This window comes from Hoplias malabaricus, chromosome 9, assembly GCF_029633855.1.
Source record: "Hoplias malabaricus isolate fHopMal1 chromosome 9, fHopMal1.hap1, whole genome shotgun sequence".
Taxonomy (NCBI): Eukaryota; Metazoa; Chordata; class Actinopteri; order Characiformes; family Erythrinidae; genus Hoplias; species Hoplias malabaricus.
The window spans coordinates 32,486,459-32,506,779 of record NC_089808.1 but is presented as its reverse complement, the minus strand read 5'-3'; the positions used below and the strand labels follow the sequence as shown (position 1 = coordinate 32,506,779).

The 20,321-nt window shown below is 36.7% G+C and overlaps 2 protein-coding genes and 1 pseudogene across 4 annotated transcripts; 2 read left to right on the top strand and 1 right to left on the bottom strand.

Moving 5' to 3' along the window:
• On the top strand, positions 1-5,277 carry LOC136706674 (NACHT, LRR and PYD domains-containing protein 3-like). Its single transcript, XM_066680268.1, has 6 exons — positions 1-304; positions 976-2,689; positions 3,568-3,651; positions 4,238-4,321; positions 4,427-4,504; positions 4,947-5,277. Exons 1-6 carry the CDS (start codon positions 1-3, stop codon positions 5,275-5,277), a joined length of 2,595 nt encoding a protein of 864 aa, XP_066536365.1.
• A 2,952-nt stretch (positions 5,278-8,229) lies between these two features.
• Positions 8,230-13,662, top strand: larp7 (La ribonucleoprotein 7, transcriptional regulator). Of its 3 annotated transcripts, none has more exons than XM_066681489.1 (13): positions 8,230-8,441; positions 9,005-9,216; positions 9,366-9,466; positions 9,563-9,646; positions 9,736-9,900; positions 10,052-10,157; positions 10,311-10,622; positions 10,875-11,007; positions 12,296-12,435; positions 12,587-12,684; positions 12,806-12,965; positions 13,109-13,200; positions 13,430-13,662. In XM_066681489.1, exons 2-13 carry the CDS (start codon positions 9,009-9,011, stop codon positions 13,502-13,504), a joined length of 1,674 nt encoding a protein of 557 aa, XP_066537586.1. In that variant the 5' UTR covers positions 8,230-8,441; positions 9,005-9,008; the 3' UTR covers positions 13,505-13,662. The 3 variants fall into 3 exon arrangements, with proteins under 3 accessions (XP_066537586.1, XP_066537584.1, XP_066537585.1); XM_066681487.1 differs by having other exon boundaries at positions 8,231-8,441; positions 10,854-11,007; XM_066681488.1 differs by lacking the exon at positions 8,230-8,441 and adding an exon at positions 8,603-8,704 and having other exon boundaries at positions 10,854-11,007.
• A 1,604-nt stretch (positions 13,663-15,266) lies between these two features.
• Positions 15,267-18,730, bottom strand: LOC136706673 (stabilizer of axonemal microtubules 2-like; annotated as a pseudogene).
• Between the last annotated feature and the right edge of the window lie 1,591 nt (positions 18,731-20,321).

Below are 20,321 nucleotides of genomic sequence, written 5' to 3'. Positions count from 1 at the left end.
ATGACACTGCCTGACACAGCTGAATCTTGCCTGCGGACCCTCAGGGAGCTTCGTGTCTCTCTTGTTGACGAGCTTGAGGGACAAATAGATTCCCTTGTAGACCAACTGACTGCAAAACATGTGTTCACCAGAGATGACAGAGAGTTGGTACTCTTTGAAAAGGGACCACGTGCAAAGGTTCGCAAGGTCCTAGATATACTGGACTGCAAGGGAGAAGAAGCAGCTAGAATCTTTATTTCTGTCAGTAGGGACCATAAAGAACTCAACATAAAGCCTGACGACCAGGCTCTGAAACAAACAACAGGTAAGTGAGTAAATGACAGGCCCTACAGACGTTTTCCTATTTTAAAAATATTGAATTTATGTTGAAAAATCTTTTAAACACCAGGCTTATTACCAAATAACTTGTATTTAAAGTTAATTTGTAGTCATTTTGAGACGATTAAGTCTTAAAGATGAATTCTGCCACTCACATTTCTTATAAATATTATAAACAAATTCCCAGCAATGGGAACACATACAGTCATTTTATAATAATTTTAGGGCGGCACGGTGGCATAGCAGGTAGTGTTGCAGTCACACAGCTCCAGGGAGCTTGTGGGTTCAATTCCTGCTCTGGGTGACTGTCTGTGAGGAGTTTGGTGTGTTAAGTGATTCTTATTCGGAGTATGGCTGTATCTCAGTCCCAATACTCTCATTTGTCACACTATTTACATGTTAATTTCATGGCAAAGAAAAGGATTCTTTTTAAAAATATTATGTTTTTTTACAGTGTTAATCTGTTTTTAACAGAAAAGTATTGTAAATGAAAATGTTCTTGAATGTAAAATTTACAATTGCCAAAATAATACTGTAATGTCATATACATTTCAACCATATATTTTACAGTGAAATTCTGGCAACCACAGCTGCCAGTTTTTTACCATAAATCTTACGGATTTTTTAATTTTTACAGTGTATGTTAATGTCTTTCAGAATATAAAAATCTTATAGTGAAACATAAAGCTGTCCTAAAACGCAGGAGTGAGAGTATGCTCTATTACAACACACGTCATGGAGAGAAGATCCCTTTCTCTGAGCACTATGTAAATCTGCTGATCGTCAAGGGCCACCACAGTTTGGCAATTAAAAGGCATGAAATTCTTACTTTTGGACAGCAGCGCATTTCTCTTCAGCAAAAAGCTACAGAGCAAAGGATTATCAAACCAGCTCAGCTTTTTTCCAGTGACACAGATTCACAACTAGCAAAGAAAATCTTGGTTACTGGAATAGCAGGCATAGGCAAGACTGTACTTGTTCAGAAGATCCTTTGTGATTTCAGTAACTGCAAGGAGTACCAGTCCTTTGACTTTATCATCCACCTAACATTCAGAGACCTAAACCTCATCGGCAAGCCAGTCAGTCTTCGACAACTGATTCTCCGTAAGAATGGACACCTTGCTAAACAGCTAGATGCTATCGCTGAAAATGACACCAAACTCTTGGTCATTCTAGATGGCTTTGATGAATTCAAACACTACAAGGGATGTGATGTGGATGTCTTTCTGACAGAACTGGATGATGAGGGTGAGGTTGTGGAAGTTTTGTCCAGCTTAATGCTGGGTGAACTGCTCCCAGGAGCTTCAGTGTTGTTGACCAGCAGGCCTATGGCAGTTAGCCACATCCCTGTAGGAGCCATTGACTGCTTTGTTGTCATCACTGGATTCTCAACTGTCGAGATCCGGGACTTTTTCCAGCGATTCTTTCAAGTCGAGGACCTGGCTTCAAAGATGTTTGACATTGTGGCAGCAAATGAGCTCATGCTTACTCTCTGTTACATTCCAGCCTTCTGCCATATTGTATGCAGCATTCTGAAAGAGAACAACTGTCTGTCCACAGCTAGTCCAAGGACAATGACAGACATTTATGTGCAGTACCTGCTAGCACTGGTCAAATCACACACAAAGGATCGAATTGAATCACTGAGTGATAGAACTGGCCTTGAGTGTCAAGAACATCTGCAGAAAATTTTACTGAAGCTTGGCAGATTAGCCTATCACAAATTAATGAATCAAGAGACTCTGTTCTACACTAGTGATGATGACATACTAAACTGCACCCTAGTAAGCACTTTCCTGGAGAAGACATCTGTTCAGGAAGCAGGTTGCACAGAGGATGTTTACTCCTTCACTCATCTTACGATTCAGGAGTTTTTTGCAGCATTTTATTCGGCAATGGATGACACGCCTTTATCAAAGACATTCGCTTCTGGCACTGAATATAGCATTGAAAGTTTGCCAGGGAACCTGGACCTGTTTACCAGGTTCCTCTCTGGTCTCCTCTCAGAGAGGAACCAAGCATTGCTCTCCAGAAATATTATCTGTAAACTTCAAGAGGATAAAATGGAGTCCTTCAGGACACAGCTTATATCAGATACTCAAGCCTTGTGTGAGAACGGAGCTTACATTCTGACACACCTGCACTGCTTTTTCGAGCAACAGGATGTGTTGCTAATGCAGAAGATCCAGCTGCAATGTTTGCGCATAAACCTCAGTGATGTCTCTCTCTCAACTATGGACTATAGTGCTGTGAAGTATTTTCTCAGTGAAATGCAGCTCACTTTATCAGAACTGGATTTGACTGGTACGAACATCACTGCTGAAGCCTTAAGAGACTTGCAGCCATACTTGATAAGAACTGAGAAGCTTTGGTGAGTCAAATGAAATCAAAGTCTGAAAGTCATGTTACATATTACACAATTTCCCCCACACTCACGCTAGGCAAGACATAGTGGTTGTCTGTAGCTTGCTTCTGCATGAGGCTAATGTAGCTGAGAAGTATTAGAAGTTCCAATTGCACACAGAGTTAAGTATTAATTGTTAAGTATTGATTAGTCTTATTTATAGAGTGCAATCAGTGTGCCATATAAATGGACAAAATTACAGCATCAGCATATATGCTACAGGGCACTACTTATGTTCTCAGCCAGTTACATTTCTATGGTACCTATGCAATGGTTCTTAAGGTGATGCAAAGATAGCTAGGTTGCTGTTGACTCTAGATTGTATAACTGAATCTCATAGAGAGTTAAGCAATTAACATCCTCCGGTTAGAAACAGAGAACGCTGACAGTTCTCTGTATCTAACCTGACAGTTCTCTGTCTTTTTCTACCTGCAACTGTTTCAAAGACTATCAAAATCATATTAGAAAAACTGATATACATTTCTTCTTTTTTGCATATGGTAACTAGCAGAACACCGCATCAGTGTTCATACTGGAACCATGGTTCCGGGGTCATCTAAAGTCACATAAGTGTGAATGGTCTGATTTAATTAGGCTGGCTTTAATGAGCTCATTAGCAAACTAAGCATACTTTTTAATGCAAAAAATACTTTGTGAAGTTACAATGTAATATACATACACTGCAAGTGAGAATAAAAGGGGCAGCTAGACTTGGGCCCACTGAGTGCACAGTGTCACAACTGGTATCTTTGCATTGTTGCATTGTCAGACAGTATACAAAATCACAATTACATTGATTGCTGCTCTTAGTGAGGTTGGCATACACTACAGTTAATCTTTCACAGGTTGGGAGAAAACTGCCTGGACATGGAAGCAATGAGGGTGGTTGCTGATGTAGTGGAAGCGTCTGACACTTTAACAATTTTAGGGTAGGTGAGTTTGTTTTTTAATGGGCATTCTGACCTTTAACTAGCATTTAGGTTTATCTGTCATTCTAGGTGGTATTATGTACTGCAGCATTGTGTTCTACGGCCTAATTTGTAATTTTATAATCATGTGTATGTCTTTTTGTTCATTACTTCTATGTTGAATGTGATGAGATGGTTTGGCTTTTTGGGATACAGGACTATTCATCGAACATCAGTACCAATAATGACCTTATGATAAAGATATCAATAATGTTTTTGTGACTGAACCCTCCATTGATACCTTTAATTTCATAATCCTCCCCACTGTGACAAAGAAATGATGTAATATTTACAGGCCTGGTGTTTGATTTCCTTCTGCATTCTCCAGAAATAAACATAAACAGTTGCGTCATATAAAGGGGGATTCCAAATACGTAAAATATAAAATCACACTCTAAAAGCTATTGCAACACATCTATAGGAAGTGAGATGTCATGTGTAAATCGATTTAGCTATTTATTTATTTATTTATTTATTATATTTTGACAAGAAATTAACCTCATTATTTCATTCATATGTTTATTAAACATTTGCTTTATACTTACAGTTTAGGATGGACTGACATCGGTGATGAGGAACTTTCCCTTCTCACAAATGCCATCAAGATCAAGCAGAAAGTGAGAGAATTATGGTAAGTGGACCATAATAGACCATGATTTGAACATCCATTTATATCACATTTACACAAACAAAACAAAAGCTATTTTTATATATTAAGACTGATTCCTTTGCTCAGGATGGAGGGGAACAAAATCAGTTTTGCAGGCTTGTCATCATTAAGTCCTTTAACACCATTTCCTCTGACAAAAGTCGTGTAAGTACAGAATCTTCAGCAATACTGCAGTCACAATTTTAAGGAATTTATAAGTATGTATATATATGTATATTTTTCTATGTTTATTTCTCCCAGAGGTCAGTTTCAGGTCAGGATTTTAAAATGGCTGGCCAGAATAACTCTACACCTAGCTAGTTAGGTACATTATAATTTGAAACTGTAATGTCATAATGGTCAGCTATTGTAAATCATAGTCTGGAACCTTAATCAATGTTTTGCACTTATAGACCTCTGCTGACCCTTTAAAATCTAGCCATCCTTTATTTTATATGTAACATGGGTTTTGAACACACGGGCCAAACAAAATGCTCAGAAATTACTTGCAAATAAATCTCCTAATATTAACTTGCAGTGTGACAATCGGATATTATTTAAATGTGTTTTATTTATGTAATTATTTATTTATGTTTTTAATTTTAAGTGCCATTTGGAACAATGTAAATGAGGATGAAGGCACACGGCTGAACAGCCTTTGTTCTGGGCAGTGCTTCAGCGTGTCCATCACAGATGACAGTATGTGGGAGGAATGGGCTCAGTGGGTTGTGCAGAGGTGTGAGGCCAGTAGCAGTGAGAAGTTGGTGACATTTCTGCACAAAGTTTGTGACTTATCTATCCTCAGTCTGGAGAGCTTCTGGGCCAAGAGCTTCCATGCTAAACTTACACAACTGATCAAGACTCGAATTGAGCAGAACCCGGAGGAGGATGTGCTGCACAAACTGAAGAAGTTTGAGGCTTTTCTGACCTCCGAGTGACATTTAAATGCCTTGGGTCTGGTCCATATTCTGACTCTTTTAGAATTTAAGTGACTGGTTTAACTACTTTGAATGTCATCACATAAAAGATTGTTTTGTTTATTTATTTATATATATATATATATATATATGTGTGTGTGTGTGTGTGTGTGTGTGTGTGTGTTTTAATTATTACTATCAGTAATACAGAATTTATTTGACACATTTTTTATTTATTTATGCTAAATTATGTTGTATAAATCTATTTCATTTAAATTATAAACATTTTTTTCTTTGTATTTATTTTATGTTATGTGTCTGAGGTTGAGATATGAATTTATAAACCATGCACTATTAATGTAAATGTATTGTTTAACACACCATACCCCTAAGGAAATGCAATAATGGCAGGACACTGTATGGAGGCCAGTGTTATCTGTCAGTGCCACTAGTAATTGGTGATTAGTCTTGCTATGTATGACTGTTAATAATATAGGAACATAACAGAATTATTGCGTGGATAACTTGTTTCCTTCAATCTTGAGTGGTGAAAACTGAATTAAATCTAATTCAGAGAGGACATGGTAGTATTACAAATATCATAACACTCACTGCTGTTGCTGTGTATCTCACATTTTTCTTGTATTTTATTTATTTGCTGGTATATAACTTAAGGCATATGTGTGGCGTCCTGTTCTAAGATACTTTGTGCTGCTCAATCTGATACTGTTGACCACACTCTTCAGTAATGATGAAAAGGCTTGAAAAATGGGTGACTATCAGGAAACATTATTAAATGGTTTTATTCTGATTTAACAGGAACATTTTTTGTCAATATAGAACGACTCTTCTCAAAACTATGATGTTCCTTATGGTGTTCCACAGGTATCCATTCTTGGTCCCCTGCTGTTTTTTCTTTACTTATTATTATTAGGTCAGATCATTAACCAGTATGGTATTAGTTTCCATTACTATGCAGACAACACCCAGCTTTACATATCTGTCAACCCAGACAGCAGTATTGCTTTAAATACCCTCACAGGCTGCATAGCGAATATTAACTGGATGAATAGAAACTTCCTTAAACTTAATCAAATCCAGACAGAAGTTCTCTTGGTTGGGAAACAGAGAAAACATAATGCAGAAATAGGGAAGTCTGGCTGTACAGATTAAACCAGTGGAGAGGAATCTGTGTGTAGGTTTGGACTCTCACTTAAATTTGAAAGCATCCATGTCACTCTATCTGCCTTTTTCTTTTTCAATTGAGGAACATTGCTCGTGTCATTGTGCATGGATGCACAATGCTAAAAAGCTGATACATGCTTTTATTTTTTCACGACTTGACTACAGTAACTCGTAATCTATTTTTATTTGCATTATTTAGTATAATGTTTTTTGTTGGTTTTTTTGTTTGTCTTTTTACTTTTTTATTATTATTATTACTTTTTCGTTATTTATGGCTGCTTGAAATTTTGTTTATCTTGCTAGTTTTTAATGCAATACACTGTTTATCTAGTGCTTGTTTTCTTTTCTTCTTTTCTTTTTATATAAAGTATTTGAGCTGCATTCATTTGTGGAAGGTGCTATATAAATAAAGATTATTACACACAAATGCTTCACTTGTACAGAACTTGTACTGAAAACTCCCCAGTAAACAAAACATTGTTAAAATAATTTGATTTGTATCAGTGTGAATTTGACAGTGAAGCACTACATTAGGATCTACAGTGACAAGTGTCAGGGAGAAGAGACTATGTGGCGATTACAGCTGATTTGCAAACTGTAGCATTCAAGTATGGTACCGGCAGTCACATAAACATTACATGTGTTCAAAACTAAATTCTGATTGGAAAAGATTTGAACTGTCACACCAAGTCATCTTCAGAGTTTTCAGATATGGCATAAACAAATTAGCAACAAAAAAATTGTAATTAAACTTGTTTTAATTATATATACATTTCTGTATATAAAATTATATACGTATAATGTAACAAGATAAATATACATAATACACTGTCTCTTAATTCACAGTAGTAATCTATGCCTTACCTTATTTCTGATGTCCTGAAAACCCTATTTTAAATAAATAGTATAGGCTTATAAAAAACATACTTAACATGTTTTTCCCTACATGTATTGTCAGTGTAAATAAAACATTACATATTTATTCAGGGTCATGGTGTGTCCAAAGTCTACACAGAATCATTGGGCAGAAGACAACACACTCATGCAGTCACTGACACATTCACACCTACAGACATTTTTTCAGTCAAGTTTTTGATTGAAAGAGGTAAGTTGAGCACCTGGAAAAATCCCACAGCAACACGCTTCAGAGACAGTCACTCAAAGCAGGGTTTGAAAGCACAACCCCCAGGACCCTGGCGCTATGTAGCAGCAACACTACCTGTTGCACTACCATGCTACCTTGCATTAAATATTTATTTATTTACAAAACAAGTAACAATATGATTGCCTTTTATATACGTAAATGTTAGGTCTCTGCAACCTCAAACAGTGAAGTTGAGCCTTTTTAAATATAACAGTTAATTTTTCCATTAAACCACCATTTTTTCAACATCATTTAAAATGAACATATTGAGTATTTGTGAATCTTAAGCAAAAAAAATGTAAATGAAATGTATCTGGATTTTTCTTGTTAAACTATTTAAACTTATTTTTTTATTTTATTTTATTTTTTTACAAAATAATGTTAGAAGAATCGTGCCAGACATCATGGGTGCATACTATTTATTAAAACTCTGCAGATTTTAATGTTTTATCGCAGAGTTATTTGAACAGAACACAGAGAGGGAAACCTATTAGGCAGAAATATTATTTATTGATTTAATAACTATTCAGGAACACACACACACATACAAAAAAAAAACACTTATTTATAAATGTTAATCAAATCAGGCATACTGTCGTTGTGTCGGGGGGGTTGGAGGCGTGACTTTGTTACGTCATCTTTAAGCGCCATGAGTCTTCCATGCTGAAGTTACTGTCGACGGGTTTTTAGAAATGTATTGTAGTTTAAACCTCGGAGCTGTTAATTTGCCACTGAAATAACCGTTGAAACAGCCACCTGTAAAAGGCTCTTTCCATCTGTAAATTAGTTAGTGTTAGTAATCTCTCCTGTTTTCTTATGACGAGAGTTTAACTTAAAGCTTTCGTCTCGGCAGACAGTAAGTTACCGCGACACACATGTGTTTTGTTGACTTTTTGTTTCTTTATTTTTTGCATATTTCAGTGTTGTGTTACTGACACCTAAAGTTCTGTATTATTTTATTTAATTTAACTCTAGAATAACAGTGATATGTGTATCTTATGCAAACAGAAAGTTTGCATAAGTTAAATGTACGTAATGCAGAGTAGCTGACTTACACCACGTAGCTAGTCGTCGTCATCATCATCATCATCATCATCTCTTACGCTTAATCCCTTTCAGGTTTGTGGAAAAAGTAGCTAGTGTGCAGGAAAATGTTTGTGTTGCTTGTTGTCTGTAATCTGCATCACTACCTGCCCTCACTAGATTTAGATATTGTGACTAAATGCAATCAAACCCTTAAGCATTATTCCAAAATCCATTTTCTTCTATAGAAGACCAGAAGCTGGTATTGCATACAGGGGGCAAATTCCTTATTAACACTCCTTAATTTCAGGATAAATATTGGACTATGAGTTTTTTCTACAAATATTAAGACATACAGTGTATCTAGTGTAACCTGTGTACTTTGTTCTAAATTAGAGCTATGACTGACAGCAAAAATATGCCAGTTGATGGTGATTTAGCTGCAAAGGAGCTGAATGAAAAGAAGCAAGAGAATGAGAAAAAGAAGCGATCTCGTGTGAAACAGTTGTTGGCAGATGTGAAGAGACAAGTGGAATTCTGGTTTGATGATGTTAACCTCCACAAGGACAAGTACTTGAGGAATGTCATCACACAGTCAAGAGACGGATGTATGTAATATTACTTTTTTCCGTCTCTTTCAGTATCTATTTGTTGTATTACTTGCAGCAGTACCAAAACCTAATACTTCCTGCTTTAAAACACATATAAGAAATTTGATTTCAAATTATTAATTGGACATTTTGTGCTCGCTTTGCAGATGTAGATATTTCTCTACTAACAAAGTTCAACCGAATGAAAAAGTTGACTACAGATATCAAACTAATAGCGAGGGCCCTCAAAAACTCAGGAATAGTAGAGGTAAGGTTAACACCCGTACAGCAAAATGTTATATTTAAGAGTTAGTCATTCCTGCGTCTCTGTATTGATTTTAAAATGTTGATCTTTTTTTTTCAGGTTAATCTTGAAGGAACTCAAATAAGGCGAAGAAACCCACTTGGGGATAGTCCTAAAGATGTTGACAGCCGCACAGTATATGTGGTAAATATACTTCTCAATACATCTTTTTAATTTTTGTTGCAATAATGAGCTTAATTTGTTGTTTAAATTATTTTTCTTTTGTTTTTTAGGAGCTCCTACCATACAACGTGACCCATGTTTGGATAGAAAAAGTGTTTAGCAAGTGTGGGAATGTAGTGTATGTTAGTCTTCCCAGGTACAAGGTCTCGTGGCAGCCGAAGGGCTTTGCTTTTGTAGAGTTTGAGACAGAACAGCAAGCACAGAAAGCAATCGAGGTACCTTATCCCATTTAAAAACATCAGTTTTGTACTGCATATGTATTTTGGACCTTATATAAATGACTGCCTCCCATTGTTAAAATGCTAGTGACAAGCCAAGCAAGACTGCCTGGTCTTCTACATTAGTTAACACTGCCTATGAATTTAGATGCTGAATAACCCTCCAGAGGAAGCTCCAAGGAAGGCTGGCATGTTCCCAAAGACTCACAAGGGCAAATATATCCCTTTTCCTGCAGTTCCGGACATCACACCAGGTACCATCCCAAACACAGTTTTCCATTTTTATTAAGACCTCTACATTTCTCTTATTAAAGGGAATTTGCAAACGTTATTCTATTTAAATCATTTTAAACTTTAATCTTTTCCGAACACACAAGCCTAGATCTCATTAGTTTCTGCTTATTTAGATGAAGATGAGGATGGAAAGAAAAAGAAGAAGAAGAAAAAGAAAGTCCACAGTGAAGTGAAAGATGATTCAGTAGAAGAAATGGCAACTGAAAATGTGGGGGACAAAGAGCAGACTGCTGAGGTTACTCAAAAGAAAAGGAAACGGTCTTCAGAGGACACTGAAATTGAGAGTGCAACTGACAAGAATTCAGGCAAAAAGGTAGAGAAGAAAAGACGACGATCACACAGCTCTGAAGTGCCTGAAGTAGAAGGTGAAATAGAGATGCCTTCCAAAATGAGAAAAATGGAAGAGGAACCTGATGATGAAGAGGGTAAGAATTATTTCACATTGTTGCTGGCAGTTTTTTTTTAATCATAGTCAAATGAAATAAATTATCTCAATGAACACCTTGTGCCTTAATATGTCCTTATCTTGGAAAGGATTTTATAGTTATCACAGGCATCACTGATTCCCTATTTTAAATCTCTGTGCTCCTGTGATGTGTTTCTCTAAATATGATGCTGGATTTAGTGCAGTTTACATGATTTGTTGTTGTTGATAGTGTTACTGTCTGAAAACAAAGGAAAAGAGGAAGAAGATGGAAAAAAGGATGAAAAGGATGACTCCTTACTGAAGGCTAAGAGGAAGAGAAAGAAGAAGCATAAGGAGAGGCTCAAGATTGAGGAAGAGGTGATTCCTCTCAGAGTGCTCTCAAAGTAAGAATCATCAGATACAGTATAACTTATGTACTTAATAATAAAAGTATGTAAAGGTGTAGTGTCAAGGTACAAACAAAGTTTGTTAAATGTAATTGTAGAAATATTAATAGGCTTTTTCAACATAATACAGCACATTATTTATTTCCCTAATTAAAAAAGTTTTGAATCAGGTTGGACTTAACCTATATTAACAATATATGAGGGGCGGCGTAGTGTTGCAGTCACACAGCTCCAGGGACCTGGAGGTTGTGGGTTCGATTCCCGCTCCAGGTGACTGACTCTGAGGAGTTGGTGTGTTCTCCCTGTGTCTGTGTGGGTTTCCTCCGGGTACACGTTGGTAGGTGGATTGGCGACTCAAAAGTGTCCGTAGGTGTCTGTGTTGCCCTGTGAAGGACTGGTGTCCCCTTCATAATGAATGAATGAATGAATGAACAATATATGAAATGGTAACAAGACAAATTTCTAGTCTATAGAGTAAAATATACTGAACGATCAGGAACACCAGTCTACACTTATTGTCCATTTTATCAGCTCCAATGAGAACTAAAATTACAGACTGTAGTTCACCTGGGTCCAGTTGCATAAAAAAGTTTTCCCTCAAGTATAAACTTTTAAGGGAAGATTTTCCTATACATAAGGAATTACTTAAGGAATTTTCATAAAATGGTTAAAGCTCATTGGAGCACATTACATAAACAAATCAGAATATCACTGTTATCACAATGTAGATTTTATATATATATATATATATATATATAATATAGTTTTCTGCCACACACTTAACGTTAAGTGAGGTTTAAGGGTGAACTTAGTGTTTTATGCAACTCTTTTCATATTTTCTTATGCTTATTTCACCTCAGTGGTCAGGACCCTCCACAGAGCAGGTCCGATTTGGGTGGTGGATCATTCACAGCACTGCAGTGACGCTGGTGTGGTGGTGGTGGTGTTTGTGTGTTATGCTGGTACAAGGGAATCAGAGCCACAACACCAGTGAAAAAACCTCTTCCTCTTTGGTGTTGTGCTTTTAACTGTTTGGAGATTTTGCCTGTTTTGGTGTAAAGTTAAACAGACGTGGTGCAGAGGAAGAGGGCAAAAGGCAGTAACAGTCAGATTTGTCTGCATTCAATCACTTTTTTTCAACAAATCAGATTTGTTGTATACTTGGTTTTGCTTAGATTTTAATTAAAAAAGTAAACAGTGATGCAACGTTGATGCCACATTCACCACAAAGGCATGCCTTTTTAAAATTTAATGTGTTTTTTGTTGTTGTTCCTGTTTAACTAAGGCAGGAATGGTTGGACATGAAACAAGAGTATTTAAAACTGCAGAAGCACTGCATGTCAACTCTGAAGAAAAACATATATCACATCAATCAGAAAACAATGGAATGTGACAATCCATCTACTGAAAACAATGAGAAAGCTGGTAAGGACCCCAAAGCTTACTGAAAACCTTTCAGTTGACTGGGAAATGTATTATTCAGCGTTTCTTCTGAAATAGTTTGCCATTTTCAAATACAAACAAATACAATTCTGAAGGTCATTAACACTGCATTTTCATTATTTATTCTTCAAAGGTGATGAGAATAAACCCAAAACTGGACCTCAGTTTGAGAGTGGAGTCATTGTCAAAATTTCCCACAGTCAGCCTTTTCCAAGCAAGAAGTTTGTTAAGGTACAGCAGTAGGACACTGCGTTGATGGTTTTACTAAAAATATTGTATTTCAAAGGTATGTTAAATCTTCATCTTTATGGTGTGATTTGATTCAGTTAATCAGTTTTCTTCAACTTTGTAGGACACCTTGTCGGAAATATCTGCAGTGAATTATGTGGACATCACTGAGGGAGATTCTGAGGGTTACATTCGCTTTAATACATCTGATGATGCGATGGCAATCATTAAAGCCCATTCTGAACTGCATAAAAAACACTACTGGAACCTGGAGATTCTGACAGGTTTGGATTTTTTGGCAAAAGTAATATTAATAGATTAAACAAGAAACAAATCAGATTGCACATGGTTTTACACAAAATGTATGGCCAATCAGTACACTTTGTGTGGAAAATATTAATCAAATTTATTTCCTGTTTCTTTAAAGGTGACCATGAACAAAGATACTGGCAGAAGATACTGGTGGATCGACAGGCTAAACTGAATCGATCCAGAGACAAAAAAAGAGGCACAGAAAAGGTGAGCAGTTGTTTAGACCAGTGGCGTCAAACTGAATAATTTAGCATTCTGCCTCATTAAACGAACCTACTTCTATTATAAGCTGGTTAGTGTTTAACAAGAAAAGAAAAATGCTCATTTGGAGAGTTGTGCTCTGGAATGCACTAAATTTTTTTTTTTCAAGGATTTCTCCAAATTGTTTCAGTTTTATATTCATAACATTAATATTTTCCATATCTCCTTTTTCTAGCTTATCTCTAAGGCAGAGAAAATCATCATTGCCCGAGCCAAGGAGGCAAACAAGCACATCTATTTCGACGAGTAATGGTTTAGTGATATTTGTAAATGAGAATCCAACAAACATTTTTTTCCCCCTCCACATAATTTTTATGGATTTCTTATATGAAATTGTTGTCTCTTTGCCCACTCTTGTATTCTGTGTTTAGCTTTAGATTTCTTTTATTTTATTTTTACTAAAATATTTTTCATCTGTAAATATAGGTTCTAATTTGACAATGTGTTTCTAAGTTAGATGATCATAAATTGTGTTCAGTTTTTCCATGTAACTCACTTTACACTTAAGCAAGCAAGAGTGAAAATGTGTTTGTTTACAAGTCAAATATTGAGTAATGCAGACTTTTTAAAAATAAATAATTATTTTATAACATTTTGTCTTTTTATACTAAAATAATTTACTATAAATATTTATTTTACACACAAACAACAATGTAGTATATTAGTTGTAATGGTTGGTCAATAATAATAATAGTAAATATAAAAAATACAGGAGGTCCTCGGGTTACGTCAGTCCTGAGTTACGATGTTTCGTGGTTACGACACATCTCCCATTTACTGTATAAATTCTTGTTTCGACTTAAGTGGTTTTGCGTCGTAAACGTCGTAACGCGAACTTCGTGTGTGGTGTGCGCGGTGGAAGAATACACGGTTACGCGACTTGGGACCGAGGAGGATAGGTGTTAGGATAGAATAAGTGCTTACAGTATATTATTTACGTACAGTATGTACATATGTTCCGACTTACACTGAAAATCGATTTACGACGCGACGTAGAAACGGATCAACGTTGTAACTCGAGGACCCCCTGTTGTAATAACAGGTAATGTTGCTGCCACACAGCTCCAGGGTCCTGGGGTTGTTTATTCATACCCTGCTTCAGATCACTCTCTTTTGTGGAGTTTAGTGTTGTTGCAGTGTCCATTTAGGTTTCCTCTGGGTGCTTCTGTTTCCTCCCCACAATACAAAAACCAAATTTTATAGGTCAATTCATTCTGTAAAATTATCCATATGTGTGAGTGTGCAACCTTCAGGGTTTGTTCCTGCATTGTGCTAATTCTGTTTTCCAGTTAGGCTCTGGACTCACTATGACCCTGAACATGATGAAGCGTTTACAGATAATGAATGGATGAGTAACAGCATCTACATTGGTACAAGTCTGGGTAAAGCAGGATGCTGTATTAGCACCTTTCTTTCCGCGTTGTAATTTTTAATATTATGGTAGGAAAGTTTTTTTTCTAGAAAACATAACTGCCAAAGATGGCCATGCATGAACTCCTACAGACTGAATAGAGGAAGCAAGCTAAAGCCTGGCTGTTGGCTATTCACGCAAGCAAGTCTGGCTCTGAGGACCAATTGGCAAACATTAAGAAACACCTGACAAAGGCATACCAGTAGGTATAAATGGATGAGAAGCGTTGACAAGAGGATTAAGAAAAGAAACTGAGACTTAGACTTGTTTTGCGTCTTGCCAAAAAAGGCTATGTTGAGTTTGTCATTTCTGGTTGATAACTTCTCCTGCCTCCAGCATCTTCCTCATTTGGGTGAAGCAAAAGGCATGTCACAATGTCCTATGTGCCATAACTCTGTTTATTCTGTAGTTATAAAGACACAAGCATATATTTAATCAGTACTTGCCTTTTCTTTTTTTTAGTCGAGATTCACACTTTTTCACCTATTTCAAGTATGCAAAAACAAACTTGTAAAATAATGCAATTTTAGAGCAGAAAATGAGCAATCAAAGTAAATTTTATTCCTATGGCAATGCACATAAATAAAGTTGTTAAGGCTTTCTAATGAGCTCTGCTTGGTCATATCTTTCACCTTTGGGAAGGCACCAAACATTTGCTTGACATTTTTTGAGCCAAAGAAACAATGTTCACTGAGATGGTATGGCTGATACCTGGGAGACCTTCAACATTGGTACACAACCTGATGCACAGACATGCGAGTACTTGGCTTCTCTCTTATCTTGTGGCTATACTGGCATCTCGGGGGTTGTCTTTTCAAAGACGCTATCTTGATAAATGGTCTGTGTTTGATAAATGTGTTTCGTGCCTTGTCCTCTTCTTCCTATTCTCCTAAAGTGTTCATTGTCCTTTTCCAAAGCATGCATAGGTGGAAGGACGTTGAATTTGTTGGTACTCAAAGGCTACATGAACAGTATGTGTGGTGGAATGGACGACCATATCACCTACTGGTGATTTGTAATGTTCTGCTTTGTGATACTGTTTTTCTTGCAGAGACCAGTCCTTATACTGGTCAAGGAATTGTGTGGTTCCATGAAAAGAGACACCGTTGCTCCCCAAATCTTCTTTTGGCCCTATGGGTTTAGGTACTCCCGTGGGAAGGCCCTTATAATCCTGTTTGAAAGTGGACAATCCATGACAAGAGAGGCACTGGATATCCTGTACTCTCTTTTTAGCTTGCTTTGACTGTACATGTGGAGGATAATGGAGTTTGCTGCTGGTAGTTCCATTAAAAAGGCAGAGACTCCCTAATCTTTGGAACTGGTTTGAAGTTCTCTCTGGGTGAGGTGAAACACGTGGGACAAAATTACTCTCAGGTCATCAGTCATTCTAAGAGACTGGTCTTTCTCAGCACACAATGACTTAAATTCCTCTGTCTGGAAAATTGGAAAAGCGAAGGTTCTAAAATATAAAACGGCAATGATTTAACCACCAATAAATGGGTTGTGTAATATATAATGGCTTAAAACTAATGACTGAGGAGTTACACAGGGATTATCTTTAAACACCAATGAATTAAACCATGACATCTGTAATCTGTAATGAATATAACAATATTTACACTTCTAAACTAACTACCTACCTTTGTATAGTGATCTAGCACCCATCTTGGCAGCTGGAGGGCAGTATTGCTTAGTTTGCTTGTACACAATATTCTGCACAGGATGTTGTTTGTAGTCCTCTAAATATGGGGTAGTCCGTGGTTCCGTCAGGAGGAACGAAATGCACTGCAGCTTTGGGGAACCTTCTGGTCACTTCATGGGGCACATAGTACAGTCTGAAAGAGATGGATATTCACAACCTTCATTTACTTAAAGCCCACTTGACTGGGTTAGGCACCAAAAATGTAATAAATTTGTTGCTTGATCATTATTCTTTGGAATTAAACTATGTATTTATTTAGTGTATGTATACATGTCAGAAACGTTAAAAAGACTTGCTCAGACACAGTTTAACATGTAGGCTTAGTTGGTGTGTTCACACAGCTAAATCAGCCAGCTGTGCTCTGTTTACCTCAACATAGTTTTGTTTTCCATCTTTCCCTCCAGTGGCTGCCACTGATTCTTGTAAGCAAGGAAATTCTCCTGGTATTCAGTGAGATAGCAGCCAGGGAGAGGACCAAAGTTTTCCACATTTGGCTGCTTTGGGCAGTGATGTTTCCTTGAGAAAGACAGGCCCATCCAGAAAATAGAACAGAGAGATTTGCACAGGAAACACTGCAACTTTAATATAATTTAATATCCTTTTTAATACATAAAGACAACAGCAAGCCAGGCAATTTCCAGAGGATTGTGTGCTGCTGTATACCGGGCTGGAAGTGCCATTTAGAAAAAATCAAACATCCTTACCTCTTTGAAAAAGAAAATAAAAACGTGTAAATGTAAATGTACCATACTCTTCAGACCATACCCACAGCTATAAGAGAATCTGCAGCTCTGCACTACACTTAGTAGTAACTTTCCTTTTCACCACAGGCTAAATAATAAAGATAGCATGTATGTGTGCACAAATAGCAGTATGGCGGTGGAAGTGGTTAGCTAAAAACCCGCATGCCACTCAATTCTCCACAGAGATGGGGAAAAAGTATGAATGAAAGAACAATGAAGACACTGATTTCTATGGACTGCTTTTTGTTTATATCAAACATTTTAATTGAACAAATAAAAATGTTTGGTTGTAGCAGGAACATTTTTATTTTAGTTCAAAACTCCATACCTATTTATTATAATGGGTCACTTGTGTTATATTTGATCATACATATCTAATATTAATTAAATTGATGTTATTTAGTAAATATTTTCTTTGATTTGTAGTAGGGAAACATTTAAATATTAAAGTTTGTTGCGCATGTAAGAACTGAATTTCCGCATATAATAGTCCCAGGGTTGGGCCTAAGTCGTTGGCTATCTGGGATGTCACTTAGTACTATGAAATGTGAGGTTTTCAAAAATAAAAAAAGAATAATAAATAAAATATTTGCAGTGTGGATAATTATGACATTAAATGGTTATATTTACATTAACCTATTTGTTTGAAAAGCTTGAAAGCATTATGAGTACAAGGGGTCCTCGACATACGACGTTGATCCGTTTCTACGTCGCGTCGTAAATCGATTTTCAGTGTAAGTCGGAACATACGCACATACTGTACGTAAATAACATATTGTAAGCACTTATTCTACCCTAACACCTATCCTCCTCGGTCCCGAGCCGTGTAACCGTGTATTCTTCCGCCGCACACACCAAACACGGAGTTCGCGTTACGACGTTTACGACGCAAAACCACTTAAGTCGAAACAAGACTTTATACAGTAAATGGGAGATGTGTCGTAACCACGAAACATCGTAACTCAGGACTGACGTAACCCGAGGACCTCCTGTATTCCTAACGAATCAATCCTGGATTAAACCAAATTAACGTTTTCACTCTCCTAAAATATGACGAATGAAGCTCAGTATTGAAGCAGATAAAACAGGTTTTATCATCTTAACACAGAGACATAATCTGAGGAACAGTAATGTTACTCCGCTCCAGCAAACTCTTCTTCTACTTTAGATGACTGCCGAAACTAATACAGGTGCCTTTTGTGGTAGGGGGTAGTTTATCCGAAGACTTTCTGAAGTCTGACAGAAGGCGGAGGTGTTCGTTTATCTATGGCGTGTTTTACAGCAGAACTTACTTCATCAAGCCACTCATTTGAGAATTCCATGGGCCCAGTGCGGCCTCCACTGACAGAGGGAACTGTTTCTTTCCACAAGATGGCGGCAAATGTCTACTCCGACCCCTTAGCACACTCCAATGAGTGTTATTGTCGTAACCCATAAAATAGACTCTACTTGGAGCACCCCGAAAAATGTCACATAAAACTTAGGGTCCGATATATGTTGAGATATGTGTGCCATTTGGGAATAGGTTTTAAATTTTAATCTGGATTAACCAAAATAAAAATAATTACTTTTGTAAACAAAATGTAAACCTGCTTTTTCATCATATACACTGATAGTAAACACTGCTGAGTCATTTTCTACATTAAAGGATTAAAACTGAAAACATCTGAAAACCACATCATTAAAATTACCTGTTTGTTCCTACATTTGTTGTCCATATTTTACCAATTCAATTTAATGCACTTTGTATTTCTACAATTACCGAGTGTAATCCACCTGCTGCTTTGAATACTTTGTATTTACACAGTTCTTCAATGATCAGGACCACCACAGAGCAGGTATGATTTGGTGGATCATTCTCAGCGCTGCAGTGACACTGATGTGATGTATTGGTATGCCATGGTTCAGACTCGGCTGTGCTGCTTGAGTTTTTAATAATTGGCCATATTGGCACTAAAATAATTAAATTATATTAAATTAAATCAAATTATTAGCTTATTTATTTATTGAAATAACACAAATATGTAATATTCATGAACATAGATTAATATTAAAGGGTTTTATTGATGAAGAGTGGGATATTAACAGTCATGTACAGAGGAGCATATCTTTTGACACTAAACAGGACTGTTTGTCCTCTTTCTATGGCATGAGAAGATGTGAAACAGGAAGTATCTGCATGAGGACTGAAAGTTCATTTGAAGACATTGAACTCTACAGCTGTAACAGCCTATGTGGTGCAACCAATAAAAAGTCATTGTAGCTTATCAACAAAGTCAGCATAACTGAAAAGAATGCAAATATTTATACAAAGATTTAGTGATATACAAACCTCTAAAATTGAGGAACAACAAAACTCAAACTATAGTGCACACAGACAGATTTTAATGCCACTTGCAAGGATGCTAATGAACTGTTTATACAGTTTTGTAGAGACATGATTGGTGATTGAATTTAGTGATTAAATATTTAACAGTCAAAATAACTCTAAGCTATGCTTTAATTATATTATATTAAACACCATAGATTTAAATGACATCATGCTACAAAACATGATGTCATGATATTGCGGTTAAAGTGCACTTTGTCCCATTCGTTCTTTGATTCAATGACACAAAAAGGTACGTAGATCATAGGCCATATCATCAGATCAGAGTCTAAAGGCAGCTCTGGTGAAGTGGAATAAAAGAGAAAGGTCAGTGTACTCCCCATAAACACTGACTGCAATTAGTCCCTTGAACAAAGCCAGAGTAGCACAAAAGATTTACTGCTGCTGTAACAAGAGGGCTACTCAAAAGTGTTCATAGGTGTGTGTGTGAGTGGAAAAAATCATACAGTATTCTGTATATCTTGCCGATAATATTCACCATCCACTTTGAACAGCCATGTCCTAAAAAAGCATGATCAACATTCGTGTAGTTAGTTGACAGAGCAGAGAAAAATGACTCGTGAATATGTTAATAAAATCAAACATGAATAATTGTGACTTCTTTATTGTATTAATTCAGTTTCAGTGCCCTTGCACACATTTCATTTGATTGAATGGATTTATAAAATAAAAGGTTTTGGGCACACGTTTCAGTCATTTTGTAGACATAAACAAATGACATTCTCATGCCTAATTTTAATTAGTTTTTACCACAGACATAGCACAGTGGCGCAGCAGGTAGTGTCGCAGTCACACAGCTCCAGAGACCTGGGGTTGTGGGTT